Source organism: Humulus lupulus, chromosome 2 (genome assembly GCF_963169125.1).
Source record: "Humulus lupulus chromosome 2, drHumLupu1.1, whole genome shotgun sequence".
NCBI lineage: Eukaryota > Viridiplantae > Streptophyta > Magnoliopsida > Rosales > Cannabaceae > Humulus > Humulus lupulus.
The window spans coordinates 250,609,215-250,625,409 of record NC_084794.1 but is presented as its reverse complement, the minus strand read 5'-3'; the positions used below and the strand labels follow the sequence as shown (position 1 = coordinate 250,625,409).

At 38.5% G+C, this 16,195-nt stretch overlaps 1 protein-coding gene across 2 annotated transcripts; it reads right to left on the bottom strand.

The window, feature by feature from the left end:
* Positions 1-392: 392 nt before the first annotated feature.
* On the bottom strand, positions 393-4,385 carry LOC133819185 (uncharacterized). Of its 2 annotated transcripts, none has more exons than XM_062252367.1 (7): positions 3,648-4,385; positions 2,777-2,795; positions 1,699-1,782; positions 1,530-1,585; positions 1,106-1,366; positions 827-940; positions 393-735 (listed from the first exon to the last, which is right to left on the bottom strand). In XM_062252367.1, exons 1-7 carry the CDS (start codon positions 4,167-4,169, stop codon positions 643-645), a joined length of 1,149 nt encoding a protein of 382 aa, XP_062108351.1. In that variant the 5' UTR covers positions 4,170-4,385; the 3' UTR covers positions 393-642. The 2 variants fall into 2 exon arrangements, with proteins under 2 accessions (XP_062108351.1, XP_062108352.1); XM_062252368.1 differs by having other exon boundaries at positions 1,205-1,366; positions 3,648-4,364.
* Between the last annotated feature and the right edge of the window lie 11,810 nt (positions 4,386-16,195).

Genomic DNA, 16,195 nt, shown 5'->3' with positions numbered 1-16,195 from the left:
GTCGAATATCAATATTCAGCTTCAATTGCTACTGGTGGTAGAATCAAATTGAAGGTCGTTAATCAATAGAGTTACCTTCGATGAATGTCCCTTAAAAGCCTGGAATGTATCAGTCTAAAGAGCTCATTTACGCTATGTTCTTTTGATACTTGAACAATGATGAAGTATATTGTTTTTATATGAAGATTATTCTTATCAATTGACTCTACTATGGAGTCAAGATGTATTTGCTACGTGTTTAAAAGATGGTATATCATTTTTCTCATAACGTAAATATGATAGTTGATTAATACCTATTATATATGTCTATTTCAAAATTTAGAAGATTATGATGACATTCAAGCTATATATTGAACTTACTAAGAAAAGAAAAAAAGCATCCAAAATCTCGATGAACTTAGAAGAACTATTTTCAAAATGTAGCTTAAGAAGATCGTTCTTTTTGTTACATAAACAAAAAATAAAATACAAGCACTCATTTTCTCTTTATTATAATGTGCATGTTCTTTTTTCCAAAACTTGCTTCTAGGAGCTGAAACCAGTCAGCCTGGTCAGAACCATACCGCCGAGAAACTAATTCTATAATCAATGATATTTACAAGAATATCTCTCAAGAGATTCAAAGCACACCTTAGTATAATATCATATTGGCCTCAAATGATGGTAATTTTCAAGCAGGTCATCTTCTGATAGCATATCTTTCCCGTCTTGTGGAGTCCAGAGTACCTCCACGGCCTATGGAAGTAGCAAAATATGTCAAAGGTAAAGGCCAGAAATGCATAATGAAAGGCAACTTTGTGCGTAGACATTCATGAATTAAACTTACCATCGTGTCAACGAGAGAGACGAACTTCAGAGATTCCAGGGATGTTTTCAAGTTCTCAGCAGTTTTAATGGAAGGAAGGTTCTGCACACCTCGAATGGCAAGAAGAATTGTAACCTACAAATGAGTTGGTAGATTCAAAGAAATTAAAAGTGTAAAAGGAGTATACTGTTTGAAAGTTATGCTTTCTTAGAAAGTAAAGCCAAAATAGTAGTGAAAAACCATGTTGGTGACCAACACTACACTTGCACCAAATATGAGCTGGGACTCAGTGAGCTCAACCTTGTGTGATGTTGGACACCAGTAGTCCATAGATGTTTGTAAGCTTGACTTAGCACACAAAGAAATAATGTAGATGGAGATTCCAGGAAAGAAGACTACCACTATGTAGTTCTTTTCAAGTTTGTTCCCCTTTTGTGTGGATATTCTCTTTAGCTCACCATTGAAATTGACAAGTGACTCAATGTCTACCTTCCTTCGCTCTTCCAACGAATGTTGGTTAAAGCTCTTTTCACTTGCTGTGACACTGTTCTTTTTATCCACCTGCAAGAAATTTTTGAAGTTAGAATCAAAACCATAAACAAATTTGTAAGTTAAAATCCTACAATTATATCTTTTAACAAAAATCATTCAGCCATCAATATGTTGTTCTTTTTATTATCAACATATCAATAATTCAAAAGTAGAGAGGGGTACATAGACTTACATATGTAAAACCAGAGATCCAGTAATCACGGTGTTGGAGCAGCACTGACACGGTTTCTGCACCCATGAAAACAACATGTAACCACAAAATTGTCAAACTCTGTTATGAAATTTTCTAATGATTAGGCAGCAAATATATCGAACTCCATGAAATTATCCCAAATATAGACCTTGCAGAACATGGTGAAAACCCTTAACACCAGATGTATCAGCACTTTCCGCAATTCGATTAAGATCTTCTAGAAGCAATTTAGGGCTTGATTGGTAGTGTATTTGAATCAGATTTTATGATTTCAAAATTTTAAAACATGTGGACCTACTATAATTTTTGATTGGTAGTATGTTTCCAAAAATAAAATCCAAATCAAAAGTATGAGTTTTAGTTGTAAAATTGAAAACGTTAAAATCAAGTTTTCTCTATTTCCAAACTTTTTTTTTTTTGCAAATTCTATTTCCTAACTTCTAAGGAGAAATGTTTGATATTGTTAGTATTGATCATGAATTTGTTTGATATTGTGTCCCTGTTTTTAAATAAGTTCTTGACTAATTTTATATTAGTTCAACTTATATATATATATATATATATAAATGGAAGATTTCTCAGTGATTACTACCTATAGATTGGTACTAACAATTATGATGATTTGACAACATAGTAACTTGGTATAGCAAATTACCAACGTGTAAATATATTTTTTCTACATTAATTTCGAATTTAGTTTTTTTTTTGCTATAATTAATGTTGTTTTCAATTAATGAGAGACATTAACAATATTTAGAAATTGACATGCATTTGAATATAACTATCAGAAATTATATTGCTGGATAAATATGGCTTAATTATAATAATAGAGCTTAATTAATAAAAAAAAAATAACTATGATTAAAAAAACTTGTGAGAATATACAAGTATTATAAATTCAATCAATGCACTAATTTTAAATTTCATTTAACTAAATTTGTTGGCAAATTAAAATTTAATATCACAAACCATTTAATTATGTTTATGTTATATCATATAAAATATTTTTAAATTTAGCTCAATCAATTACATATTTTGTTTCTGTTATATTTTTGAATATTTTACCAATCACAGATTCTGTTTTTTAAAACTTAAAAACAGTTTACACGTAATGAACCAATCACATTTTCAGAAACATGTTTTTAGTCACTAAATTCAGATTTTCATTTCAGAATCTCATTTTTAAAAAATATAGTTTTCCAATCGCGAACCAATCAGACCATTAGCCTTTCCAGATAACCCAATCTGTTACAAAAAAACATGATAAGCGAGCCAGTGTGATTGGTAAGGGTTTCAAAAATGATTTTATCATTTTCAAAACTTAAAAAATGAAAACTCCCAGGAAAACTTGATTGGCACATTTGTTTTAGAAAATAAAAAAAAACCATTTTTGAAAACTGAGTTAAAATCCTTCAGCAAAAGAGAAAACAATAATTTGTTGTTTTCTTTGTATTTCATGAATTTCAAATTTAAAAAACACTAAACCATTCAAGATCTCAAAAACTTATAATTTATTTTTAAATTCAATATTTTCAAATCATTTGATTTGAAAATAATTTTCTAAAACTATATTTTTGAATTAACTACCAATCAGCCCTAAATGTCTTTGAAACTCTCTTTGATCCTTCCAAATCAACTATAGACTGAAAATATAACAGATTCAAAATCTACCCTTTTAAAGAATCCAAATTCACTACGGCTTCACTGAAAGAACACTTTTTGGTATTTTCAAATCGAATATAGCCTAAAATGTATCATATTCAAAATCTATCCTTTTTGTTGCACTGCAGTGATCATATTCAAAATCTACCACTTTTCTTGCACAAAATGGAATCTAGAGTATAATGTGCCTTTGACTATAACAACCCCTTGTGCTATTTTCTAATCAAATGTAGCCTAAAGAAATATCGTTTTCAACAAGTATCTCTAAGAACTCAAATTCACTACACCATAACCTCAAATCAGTATAGCCTAAAAAGTTTTCTGAATAAAAAATCAACCTTTTTTGCACTGCAATAATAAGTAACATTATACAACTCAACTTAAAGTTTAGATGCATGTGTGTATAAAGAGACAATAATCCAAATCGACTATTACCTGAACTATTAGAACACTTGCTCCATACCAGGGTTCAGTCAAATAGAGAAATCCCCCAATTGCCAATATTACAGTACCCAAAAATATCAGAAAACCGCTATAAGAACCACTCTTTTTATTCTCATTCTCAGTCTCAGTCTCAGTATCATTCTCGTTCGCTTCCTCTGGCACAGTAGAGCTTGAGGGATCAAAACGACGAGTCGTTTCCTTTGAAACAGGCGGCGAGTAATGGTAATTATGGAAGTGTGATGATGGTGGTGAAATTGTAGAACCTCTTCTTCGAGGCTCATTACTATAATACCCAGAAAACAAAATTGAATAAGAAGAATCTTCTGCATCATCTAAACCACGCGAAGAAGTAGGGCTCGAAAGTTTAGAGGACGAAGGAGGAGGAGGATCAAATGAAGAGCCACCCATTCTCCCACCGGACCTACCGGAGGAGAAACCAGCTACGGAGGTGGAGATGTTATAAGACAAAAACAGAGCCATTACTAGAACAGGAAACAAACACTTGGAGGACATTGTTGCTGGTTTGGTTTTGGGTATTCTTCAAGGGTTTAACGCTATAATGATTCTTATACATATACATACAGTGAACAGATTTTGGAGAAGGAAGGAAGATAACTTAGCGAAGTGGGTTTCAAAGAAACTCAGGTGACATTTCCACCACATAACCGGAAGAAGTAAACAATAAAATAATATTAACATTATATGGATCGAAATTACAGTGTTTTTTTTATTAAATAAATAAATAAAAATACATAATTGGGCGCTCGAAGATTCGAAGCTTCTGAGATGGTGCGTAAAAATAACTGGATAATTAAAGTAGAAAATATTTTGGCACTACAGGAGTGCCAAGGAGACTCTTACCCTACTATCTTTTGCACTTTCAATATAATTTGATGACTTTTGTCATGTTTTAAGTAAGGCTTATTTTTACAAAATAATTAGTCATAATTTTTTAACTTTATTATAATTATACTACTATAATTAAATTACTCAACCTATTTTTTTATTTACTGGAGAACAATAATTAAAAAAACAAATAAATAAGCACAATGAGCTTTTTCCATTAGCAATTTATTTGCTTTGTATTTGTATTACCGAAATTTATTTATAATGAAGATTTTTTTAACAGTAAAATTTTAGAAAAATAGTTAAGAAGATATCTATACTTCCAAGTAAAAAAAAATTATACTTTAGTTGTGAAGACACGTATCAATCACTATTAAAAAAACAAATAAAAATAATTTACAAATTAGAAATAACTAACTTAAATTATTTTTTATTTTAGTTTAGATTTTATATGATTATAAATATTCTTTCAAGTGATTTTACTTTATATTTTGTATTTCCAAAAAGGATCTTATAATTTGACATTCAATTTATCTTTTTTTTTTTTTTTAAAAATAAAAGAAAACACTATAACTATTTACTCTGAATATTTGATTGTCTATAATCCAAAATAATATATTAAATTTGTAATAAAAAGAAATAATAATAAATGTGTAATTATAATAATAAATCATAATAATAATATTTTTTTCTTTGTAATTTATGCATTTATTTTGTTGTGTAATGAAAAATCCTTCTAAATATTGCAAAAAAAAAAAATCTTCTAGATATGTATTGCGCTTATTTTCTAAAAAATATGACATTATTTTTTTTTCTTTCTAATTTTCATTCTCCCGTAAATAAAAATGTGAGTGGGTAAATAAATTAGAGTGTTACAATTGTAATGAAGTTATCATGTCCAACTATTTTATGAAAATAAATATTGTTTAAAAGATGACACATGTCATCAAATTATAGAGAGAGTGCAAAAGAGAGTAGCCTAGATAGTCTCCTTAGCACTCCTCTTTGGCACTAACATGTAAGCTGTCATAGAGTGTCATTTCCGTTCAGTGTATTTTATTATCGTTGTTCAGTTGATATCCAGTGATGTTTTGTATGAAATTTTCCTCTATTGATGTCGTTTTCTATTCAATGTAGGTTATTGTCGTTTTCAATTCAATGTATGTGATAGTCGTTTTTTCTCCGTGCAACTTGTGTTGTGTCTTGTCGTTTTTTGATCTCGTCGTTGTTTCTTGTTCTTATTGTCTTTATACTGTGTGTTGACGGTGATAACTCGTCAACTAAGTTGAGGTGGAAAAAATTATCTAGTTAAGATAGTCAATGAAAAAGCTGTAGAAATTCAAGTAATAACTCAAGAACAATGACAGAACAACAATGGAGAAATCAATCTTTCATTCACTCTCAAGCACTTGCTACAGTAAATTTTCCGACCCCCCTTCAGGTGGGGTTAGAGTTCATTTTATAATAGGCTCTAATGGCCCTGGGTACATGGTGGTCCAGGAGACTAAGTGGTACATAAGTACTCTGTCAGGAGAGTGGCCTCAGAGGTTGTGGTCGTATGTCCAGTACAGGGGCAGGTGTCAGGAGGATGTCTCCACTACTTGTCCGTACCCATGTCTGATGAGTGGTGACAGGCATAGTGGCGCAGGTGGTAGTGGTGTCGACTCTGACTCATGGCCGTAGACGTACGGGCCATGACTCTTATCTTCGTATTCCCATTCCCCCACTGGTACGAGGGTCCGTACCCGACATACAGGGTCTTAACGGCCGTACCCAGTACAAAATCGTACAAGTATGTCCCATTCGACTCATAGTGGAGCCTCTAAGCCTTGGGGTCTCAAGGTATTGGGAACGGAGTACTTAGCGCCTGTAATGGTCGTGGCGTAAGGTGGGAATTTTGGGTCCTTAGCACGGGATGCCTGAAGCACCCTAAGGCCACCCACGGGCACAGGTGATAAGCGCGTGGCCTCGCTGGACGTCTAAGTGTGCGAGGCGAGATGCCTCATTTGCAAGTCTCCCCCCTCGCGTGGCCTCCCTTGCGTGGCCCCCTGATGGTGTGGTTTGGGCCCAGATGTGTCGAGTGACGGGGTGTCGACCTCCTGAGAAGATGATGGCCCGATGGACCTCTAGGGGCGTGCGCGCGAGGGACCTCGCGCGGCCTCGCACATGGGGCGCTGTTGACGGCCTTGCATGATGCAAGTGGCCTGAGGGCCTCGCGCATGGGCAACCTTCGTCAGCCTCGCATGGTGAGAGTGGCCCGAGGGCCTCGCACATGGGGCGCGAAGCCGAGACGGGCCCCGTGCGCATAGCTGAGGCTGGGCACGAGAATGGCCGAGATGGGCCTCGCATGGGCGAGGCGCGAAGATGGCCTCGCGTGGGTAGCACCGAGAAGGGTCCCGCGCGCATGGCCGAGGAGGGCCTCACATGGGCGTGATGCAGCGCCGAGAAGGGCCCCGCGCACATGGCCGAGGATGGCCTTGCATGGGCGTGGTGCAGCGCCGAGAAGGGCCCCGCGTGCATGGCCGTGGAGGGCCTCGCGTGGGCGTGGTGCGGCGCCGAGAAGGGCCCCGCGCGCATGGCCGAGGATGGCCTTGCGTGGGCGTGATGCAGCGCCGAGAAGGGCCTCGCGTGGGCGAGGCGCGACGCTAAGACGGGCCTTGCGTGCATGGCCGAGGGTGGCCTCGTGCCTAGGCGCATCTTGGATCTTTTATGGGCGCGGAATATTGAGCGTCCACACTGTGTATTTGTTGTTCGAAGTTTTTTTTTTTGTCTAAAGTTGATGGTTGATACATTATCAATTAGCATCGTAGTTTGAACTCATTTAATTATCAAGTCATAGATATTGGCTTTGGTATGGTTGATACGTGCAGCATGAATACAGGGAATACCTCTAATCTGTCGTTGGCCACATATACACCATCTTGCATCTAGCTTCACTGCGCACATTTTGCTCATGTAATCAACCTGAAACTCATTATGTCCCACTCGGCTAACTTCAACATATCTTTCTCTCTTCAATATTTGTTTAACCTTGACATATATTTTTGGTGTTAGTTTTTCATTCCATCTTTTAGATATGATCCTTCTTGAGTACATCATGTCTGTGTTTTGGATTCAAAGACTTTCTAGCAGCTCGATTGGTGGCTTGAAACGTACCTCATCGATCCAATCATTGAAAGATTCAGCATGGTTGTTTGTCAAATGCTCTACCTTTGAAGTTATGTCACAACAACTCATTGAACAATGTTTAGCACAATGTCAGTCAGCCACTTATATGCATCTTTGTTGAACTCCTTAATTTGGTCTATAATTCGCTGAAAAGTTTCAAAATTTCTTGTTTGAACAGCTACCCAAAACATGCCTTAAGCTCAGAAGTCCCATACTCTTTCACCATGTTATTTTCAATGTGAAAACAACATTAATGATGATGATTATTAGGTACATGACTCACAACCTCAATTAAACCCTGCACCATGCGAAACAACAAGCCATCTATAAGTATCCAATTCTATCTATTGGGTGCAAACAACAACCACTACAATAAACAATAAGAAAAGTACACATTTTTTAATTATTAGAATAAACAAGCAGCAAGGTATTAATTTACAAGTTAAAAAATTACCTTTTTCCTATTACTTATTATGCACCAAGACTAGCCATTGGGATGTCACTCTAATTTTTTCCATTAAGTGGTCCATTCCAACTTTCATTGTTTTCAGCCTCAACCATGGCATAGACAATGGGATAAAAGTGGAGGTTTGCATCGAGTCCAATAGCAGCCAATAAAATACCCTTGTATGGGATTTTAAGGTGGCAACCATCAAGACCAAAGAAAGGTCTGCAACCAGCCAAAAATCTAGCTTTCACACCTTCATGGCAAACAAATATCCTCTTAGAGGCTTCATAATTAGGGGAATGGATTCCTCAAGTTCACCTTCTTCATTATATGTTTTCATTGCTACCAACTCTGATTGGATGATGACAACGCTTCCAGGATTTGTATGCAAGATCACGATTGCATAATTTCTAAGCTTCCCGTAAGATTTAGCATGACTACTGTTGATGATGAGAACTCGTCAACGAACTTAGATAAAAAAAAAACTCAAAGTTTAGTAAATAATCAAAAGAATGCGAAAAGAACTTAGAACATAAAATGAAGTTGCAGAGAAATAGTGTTTGTATTGCTTAATTTCCTTTGGCTACAATGAGTTTTTTAACCTCCTTAAATGATCATATGAGGCTTATTTATAGGGGGAGCTCTAATGGCTCTCAGTACAAAAATGGTCTTAAGGGGACAGAGGGATGGTAGTACTATGTGGAAACTCAGAGGATCATGGACCAGACGTTAGTGGTGTCAGGCTTCAGGTCAGTCGGGGAGGCGTGGGAGGAGGTGTTTCTCCTCTTAGTACTTTGTATGAACACTACCCTTCTGGCCTTGTACGACCACTACCCTTCTGACCTTGTACGACCACTACTCTCCTGACTTAGTATGGCCACTACTCTTCTAATGGAGGCATCTAGTTCGTACTCTGTACTACTTAGGTCTTTTTCATACCTCCTCTTTACCCATGCCTTAATAAGTCCTTGAGAGCTTGAGTGCAAGGCGTTTATAGCTCGAGGTTGAGGAGGTACTTTGCCTCCAAGCTATAGGGACTCTTTGAGCTTATTTCCTTTCAAGATTAGTGATGGTCTTAAGTTGGTATTCCAAGTTCGTTAAGACCATCCAAATCATCTCCTTAGATTCTAGGGAGTCTTGCACACGTTTCATGGTCCGGGGAGGGGTCAAACCTGTGCTTGGGCTTCAGGGGGCCCTGAGGTCGCCCCTTTGCTAAGCTCGCCCCCTGAGCTTGCCCCTGGGGTCCTAGGGGGTGTGAGCTTCGTCCTCGTGTCTCTTCCATATCTTCAAAGCAACTCTTGGGAATTGGCATCTTGTTTGGCTTCTCTTATCATTTCTCCATGCTCACACTAGTTTCTTAGTAAACAATAAACTCCATGGAGGCTTGAGCTCACCCTTAAGCTCCAGGAAGGTGCGAGTTTGATCCCCGAGGCTTTTCCTTTCTCTTGGGACTCCTCTTGGGTGCTTGTTCCATGCTTGGAGTCTCTTACCATTTTTCCTTACCCACACCTCGCATTGCCCTTGAGTGACATGGAGGCCACCAATGCAAGACCATGAGGCCTAGGTGTGCGAGACAGAGGCCTCGCTTGTGAGATGAGGCTTCGTGACCCTTAGGTTGCGCTCATACCTTTGCCTTGGTGACTTTTTCTACATTTACACTTGCCCCCCGCCCCAAGTTATAAGGAGGCCTTTAGGTGTTCTTGTAGACTTTTATTCACTCTTTAGGAAATATATGGTACAAGCATGTTTCTCTGTTTTGGTGTAAAGAATCACAATTCTTAGGTGGTGATCCCCATGAATCATTTGAGATTGAATGAGAGCCAATCAATCTTTGGGGCTGATCTCTTGGCTTTCATTCTTCACTATTCATGTCAAGATTGACCCAACGGTTAGGAGGGCTAATAAATACCTCATTAATCCAAGCTTGCTTTGCATACTTGGACAATACTTGGGTGTGGTTGTGGAGCTCTCCTTAGCTCTCCAAGAGGTGTTGAGTTCAATTCCTCATAGAAGCATTTATTTCTCCTTGGTTCAGGGTGAAATGCATTTTTACAACTCTTTCTTGTGGTTTTATTTTTGAGGGATCTTGTGGTTTGATCTTCATTTTCCCTTTCTTGTGGTCCTTCCATCTCGTGGACTTCTTCTTCACCTTCAGCATAGTAGGTCATTTTGGCCATGATGTCCACCAGGTCTTGATACCGTTGGAGTATGAATGATGTTAATTTGGCCAAACTCCATGGTCCATTTTGACAATCTTCCTGAAGTTATGGGCTTATGGAGGACTTTTTGTAGGGGTAACTGGTGAACACTTTGATGAAGTGGGCATGGAAGTAGTGCCTCAATTTTAGAGAGGCTATTATGAGTGTAATAACCAACTTCTCCATTTTAGGGTAGTGGGACTCAACATCTACTAGGAGCTTACTAACATAGTAAACTAGTTATTGGTGTTTCTTTTTCCCTTTCACCAGTGTCACACTTATTGCATATTCAGATACAAGCGAGTAGAGGTAAATTTTTTCTCTTTTTTCTGGCTTGACTGAAAAGGGTAATTACTCGAAGTGTTCCTCCAACTTGGTGAAGGCTCCTTTGTGCTCTTCATTCCAAGAAAACCTTTTGTTCCCTTTTAGGATGTTGAAGAAAAGAAGGAACTTATCTCTAGACCTTAAGATGATCTGATTCAAGGCCGCTACCCTTTTCGTTATGTGACAAAACATATTAGTGTACCTCGCACCTAGAGGCTTCCCTTGGTATTCTGGACATATACTTGACAACAAGCTTTCCAACATGGTGTGCAAAGTATGGTAAAGTGATGGACTTTCTTCTCGTAGAGAATAAGCTTTGTGCATGTTAAAATTTGTTGTCTTATCCGTCGAACGACTATGTGGATGTGTGCAAGGGTTTCACATGGTAGTGTGGTGAGACACGGTCTTGAGACGACCCACATATAATAAACCTCTCGAAGGGGATACACTTGTCATGCTCTCCCTAGGTAGGTTCTCGACATTCGTCTCGTCTAATTGTCTCACGAGGTGTGATCTCGAGGTGTGGCCTCACACAATGATGTAGGATCTCAATTATATAAGTCTATATGCATGCTCCCTATAAATATATATTCATAACAATATACATAGTAGAAAGCATAAAATCAAACAAGCATGTGAATTTTACATAGACACGTAAATACAATAACAAAACCATTAGAGTGCTTACGAGATGCGTAGCGGAACAACTACACCCTTTGGATTCCCTAACCTTTTGTCCTTGTTGAATGCTAGGTATTGCAAGGAATCCAAACCACTTTGAAACAAGACCACAATCTTCCAAGTCTTTCTCTAAAATAACCTAGTGTTTGTGTGGGCAAGTCTCAACACATGAGAAGAGAATTCCTAGAGAGAAAACTAAGAGAGAGTGGACGGCTAGGTATAGACTATTTGTAGTGAATTTTTACCTTGTCAAATTCATGTCCTAATGCATTCTATAACACTAGTATATATAGGCAATTAGCTAGGACATAAAATAGGTTTAAGTTACCCATTTTATTTTAATTATTTAAGAATTATAATTAATTAAATACTTGTCAAAATTAACCAATTATAATTTTGACCTTTATTTAATTCATTTTATTAATATTAATACCAGTTTATCAATATTAAAAAAATTGTCTCATTGGCTATAATACTCTCCTTTTGAGACTTTGCAATAAAAACCTCAAATTTTCTTCCATTTCTTTTCTCACAAAATATCAATAAATAATTTAACATTATTTATTTTGATTGACCTAGTCAATATGATATTTTTATAATTAACAATTAAACTAATTATTTAAGACTACTAGACTCATTTTGATAAGAGATGACATGGGGACCATGGATCCATGAACTCAAGCTCCAATAAGTTACTGTAAGTTTATTTATAACAAATAAACTCACTACCTTATTAACTCCTCGTGACTCCACTATAAATTCAGAATTGCCCTCTTGAATTCATAGAACGCTTTACACCAACTTTAAATACGTTATCCATTGTTATAACCATAACCTTCATTCAATCCTCTATAGATGATCTACTGATGAGACAGGTGATGTAATGTCCCAAATTCACTAATAAGGCTTAGTGCCTTGATTAATGTGTCGAGAAGGCAATAATTGATTTAATTATGTTATTACGTGGATTAAATGATTATGTGATTATAAATTCATGTTTAGGTGAATTAAATATGCATGTGGGCCCATTTTGGTTAATAGGGGCATATTTGTAATTTTAGCATGTTGAGGACATAATTGTGATAATGTGTGTGTTATGAATGGAACCACATTATTGTGGAGATATACTTGTGATGTGTGATCCGAGACAGTCTTAGGGAGAGGAGTAGCGAAATAGTCACAACGGGGTCAAATACCCAGCTCGGGGTGAGCCTAGGGGTATTTTGGGAATTTGGCGTGTGTTCCGGATTTACCGGATAACGAGTAGTTATTTAGTGATTATTTGGGTATGCTGGGATTAATTGGGGATTTACAGGAGTACTCAAGGAATTAGTGAGAATGGCGCAAATGACGGTATTGCCCCTGGGGCGTTAAAGGGAAAGTGTTGATCTAGGGGTATTTTGGTCCTTTTGATGCTAAGAGATAGATTAGGATAGGCTTAGGTAGCTCTGAGAAACAACCAGAACTAAGTTATTCTCTCATCTTTCTCTCTCTCAGGTTTCCTTCACTCTCACTCCCATTGGTGAGGTTTTGGAAATTCTAAGGGGAAATCATTGAAATTTCTAAAACCAAGGCAAGAATTGTTGGGGATTGAAGCACAATTGAGGCTGGGAACTTCTAGACTAAAAGGGAGTAGCTAGGATTAACTCAATCAAGGTAATTTGAAGTTTTAGTTTTTAGGTTTTTAAGTTTTTTTTTAGTTTTGAAGGTCTTGATGAATTATGGGTTCCTAAGGGGTTTTTTGGTTAGATTGTTACTTGATGGTACTGCTATGAGTGTACTATTGGGGTGTAGAGGATCAATTCTAGCTTTGATGCGTGCTTAAGTTGGATTTTGATGATTTAGGCTCGGGAAAAATGCAGAAAAATGATGGAATTTCTAGGATTTGGGGCTTGAGCCATGGCCCTGTTCTTTAGGCGTCGTGGCCCGCATGAACCCAGAAGGCCTTAGGGCCTCTAAAATTGTCCAGGCGCCGCGGTGTAGGCTGAGGCGCGCCGCGGCCCGTATCCCCTAGAAGAGAGCCCAAGGATCTCTGACTTGTAGCGCGCTGCGACCCTAATGGGTTGGGTCGCGGCTCAAATAGGGGATTTTGGCCAAAACAAGGTTTTAAGCTCGGGAACCCAAATGTAAGGGCTCATGAAGGATTCTACTACCCGGTTTAGTAGAATTCGAGGTCCTGAAGGCTAGAATATTAATATGAAGTTCTTAATTGGTTAGGGCTTGATGGACTTCTATTTATTGATGCGTTGTGACTAGGTTTTACATTAAGGCTCATGTTTAGGGGATCACGCTCGGTATCACATTAATCAGCTAGCTCGGGACACAGGTAAGAAAATTGTTTGTACCCATAGAGCAGGGCATGACCCTATTATTTGTGTTTAATGTGTGTGTGAATACCTGTAAATGTTATGCTATGTTGTTCATGATTATGAATGAACAACAAAGGTCGGGAACGACAAAGGCTGAGAACGGCGAAGGCCGAGAACGACAAAGGCTAGGAACGACGAAGGTCGAAGACGGCAGAGTCTTGGATCGACATTAAGCATGCTGAATGAAGGCCGCTGGGGAAAGACCCTCTAAGGGTGTTGTACTCACCTGCTCGGTGAAAACCGTGAACCCAATGCCTGGTAAAGTACCTGGATCGGCATAGGATGCTATATGTTTAATCTGATATCTGTTTAAGCTATTTATTACTGGATTGAATTGTGATATGCTATGTGTTGAGTTTTCTTGCTGGGCCTCGACTCATGGGTGCTCTATGGTTCAGGTAAGGGCAAGGGAAAGGTCGACCAGCCATGAGTAGGAGAACGTGGAGCGGCGTGTACATGTTTGGCCTATCTGGCTGCCACGACCGAGGTTGTTTTGAGGAATATACTATAAATGATTGGTTTTGCTGCTTAGGTTGAATGTATCATAACTTTTAAATTGTAGTACATTTTTGAAACATTATTTTATGACTTTTATGAATGTTAAATCTGTTATAATTAACGTTCGTCAAATGAGTATTTATTTTGGTTTAATCACATTTTTCAACCTAAAACCTCGATTAGCGAGCTAATGGCACATTTATAAACACATGGTAAAGAATCTAAGGTAGTAGGGCGTTACAACTTGGTATCATAGCGTGCCAAGGTTTATGGATCCTGGAGATCAACCGAACATGTACCCTCGCTGCCAGAGACAAGCTCAACTCAGGGTTGGTTAGTATTAAGTGAATTATGTGTTTAATTGCTTGTCTGAGTTGCCCTGTTTTCTTGATTAGTATAGATAAAGCATGATGAATATGTTTGTATATATATGATGCCAGGGCACGACCCTTTGATTGCTATGTGCTTAGGTTATGCGTATATTATGTTGACCTACTGCTTCTATTTGATTGATGGGACTGGGAGGTGTTTTTTGGATGTTGTTGTCATGCCTGATGTGCGGCATCATTGATTACAAGCATATTGAAGTTATGCCTCGGCGATCGATTAATCTCCGCGACAATATGGCCGAAGATGACAACCAGGGTCAAGACCCTCCACCTACCCCACAGAACTGGCAACAGCTGTATGCCGAAATGGAAGCGAGACTTCATCGAATAGAATATGAGCTCTGAGAATTAAGGCAGTAGGCCCTTCCTCGGGGTATTGGGTTGCAGATTCCACAGGCTATGGCACCATTTCCAACCGAGCCTGTGATGGAGAATAGGTGGGAGCCTTTATACGAGAGGTTCAAGAAGAAACACCCTCCCACCTTTGAGGGCAGTCCAGACCCACTGTGGGCAGAGCAGTGGATGAATATGACTTCTTCCATCCTGGATTTTATGAGGGTGGAAGGGAACGAGAGGTTGGACTGTGCCAGTATATGTTGAGAGAAGACGCCCGCATCTGGTAGGAAATTGTGTCCGAGAGGAAGGATGTGACGGTTATGACCTAAGAAGAGTTTAGAGATGTCTTCAACGAGAAATACTACAGTGTTGCAGTCCAAGCTGCAAAGGTGGAAAAGTTTATTAACCTGACTCAAGATTGAATGACTGTTACAGAATATGCACTGAAGTTTAACTAGTTGGAGAAGTTCGCGCCGGACTTGGTGCCTACTGATATGGCACAGAGGGATCGATTTGTACGGGGATTGAACGTCATGATAGCCCGTGATGTCAAGATAACATTAGATCCGAGGACTACCACTTATGCTTAGGTAGTGGAGAAGGCCCTTACAGATGAGGAGTTTGAAGATCAAATATGGAGAGAGGGCACCGCAAGGCACGATGCTCAGAGGACGGTACCTCCTTTCACTGTTTCTAGCTGGGGTAGTGGCCCCAGTGAGTAGAAGAGAAAGGCCCCATGTAACGCCCTGGTTACCCCAGAACAGTTACGATGAACGGTGGACCAGAAATTTGACCCGCTACCCGAGTCCTTTGGTCAAAAATGTGCTCTAAATGTAATTAACAGGTTAAGGTGGAAAACTAATAAAAAAGGAATGGATATTTTCATTACAAACTGCTCTGCAGAGCTAATTAAAACATTTACAAGTTGTTCTCAGTACAAAACGGTTATTACAGTTTCAAATTTACAATTCCGCCGACCTAAGCGGCAAAAGTAAGGTAAACCCCCTAGTTCCTCTGAGAACGCCTTGGCCGTGGTGGTCAAGCGGCCGCATATGTACACATCACCACCTAAGCTCTCCACTCAAGGCTGGGTGAGCTTTGCTTTCCCTTTACCTGCACCACATAGCACCCATGAGCCAAGGCCCAGCAAGAAAACACAATAAAGCATGAGATAATATCAACAATGATCGTAATAATCATTCAGGACCATTAGTCCAAACAAATATGTGACAGTTGCAACAGTCCCAAAAGTGGGTACAGCCCCCTCTAGCCATGTGACGTT

Excerpts from the sequence above, each read along its gene's own strand:
- LOC133819185 (XM_062252367.1), bottom strand. The coding sequence starts at position 4,169 with ATGTCCTCCAAGTGTTTGTTTCCTGTTCTAGTAATGGCTCTGTTTTTG. Across the intron at positions 1,586-1,698 it reads TTTTCACCATGTTCTGCAAG|AAACCGTGTCAGTGCTGCTC; the intron begins GTCTATATTTGG and ends TCATGGGTGCAG. Across the intron at positions 1,367-1,529 it reads GGATCTCTGGTTTTACATAT|GTGGATAAAAAGAACAGTGT; the intron begins GTAAGTCTATGT and ends AATTTCTTGCAG.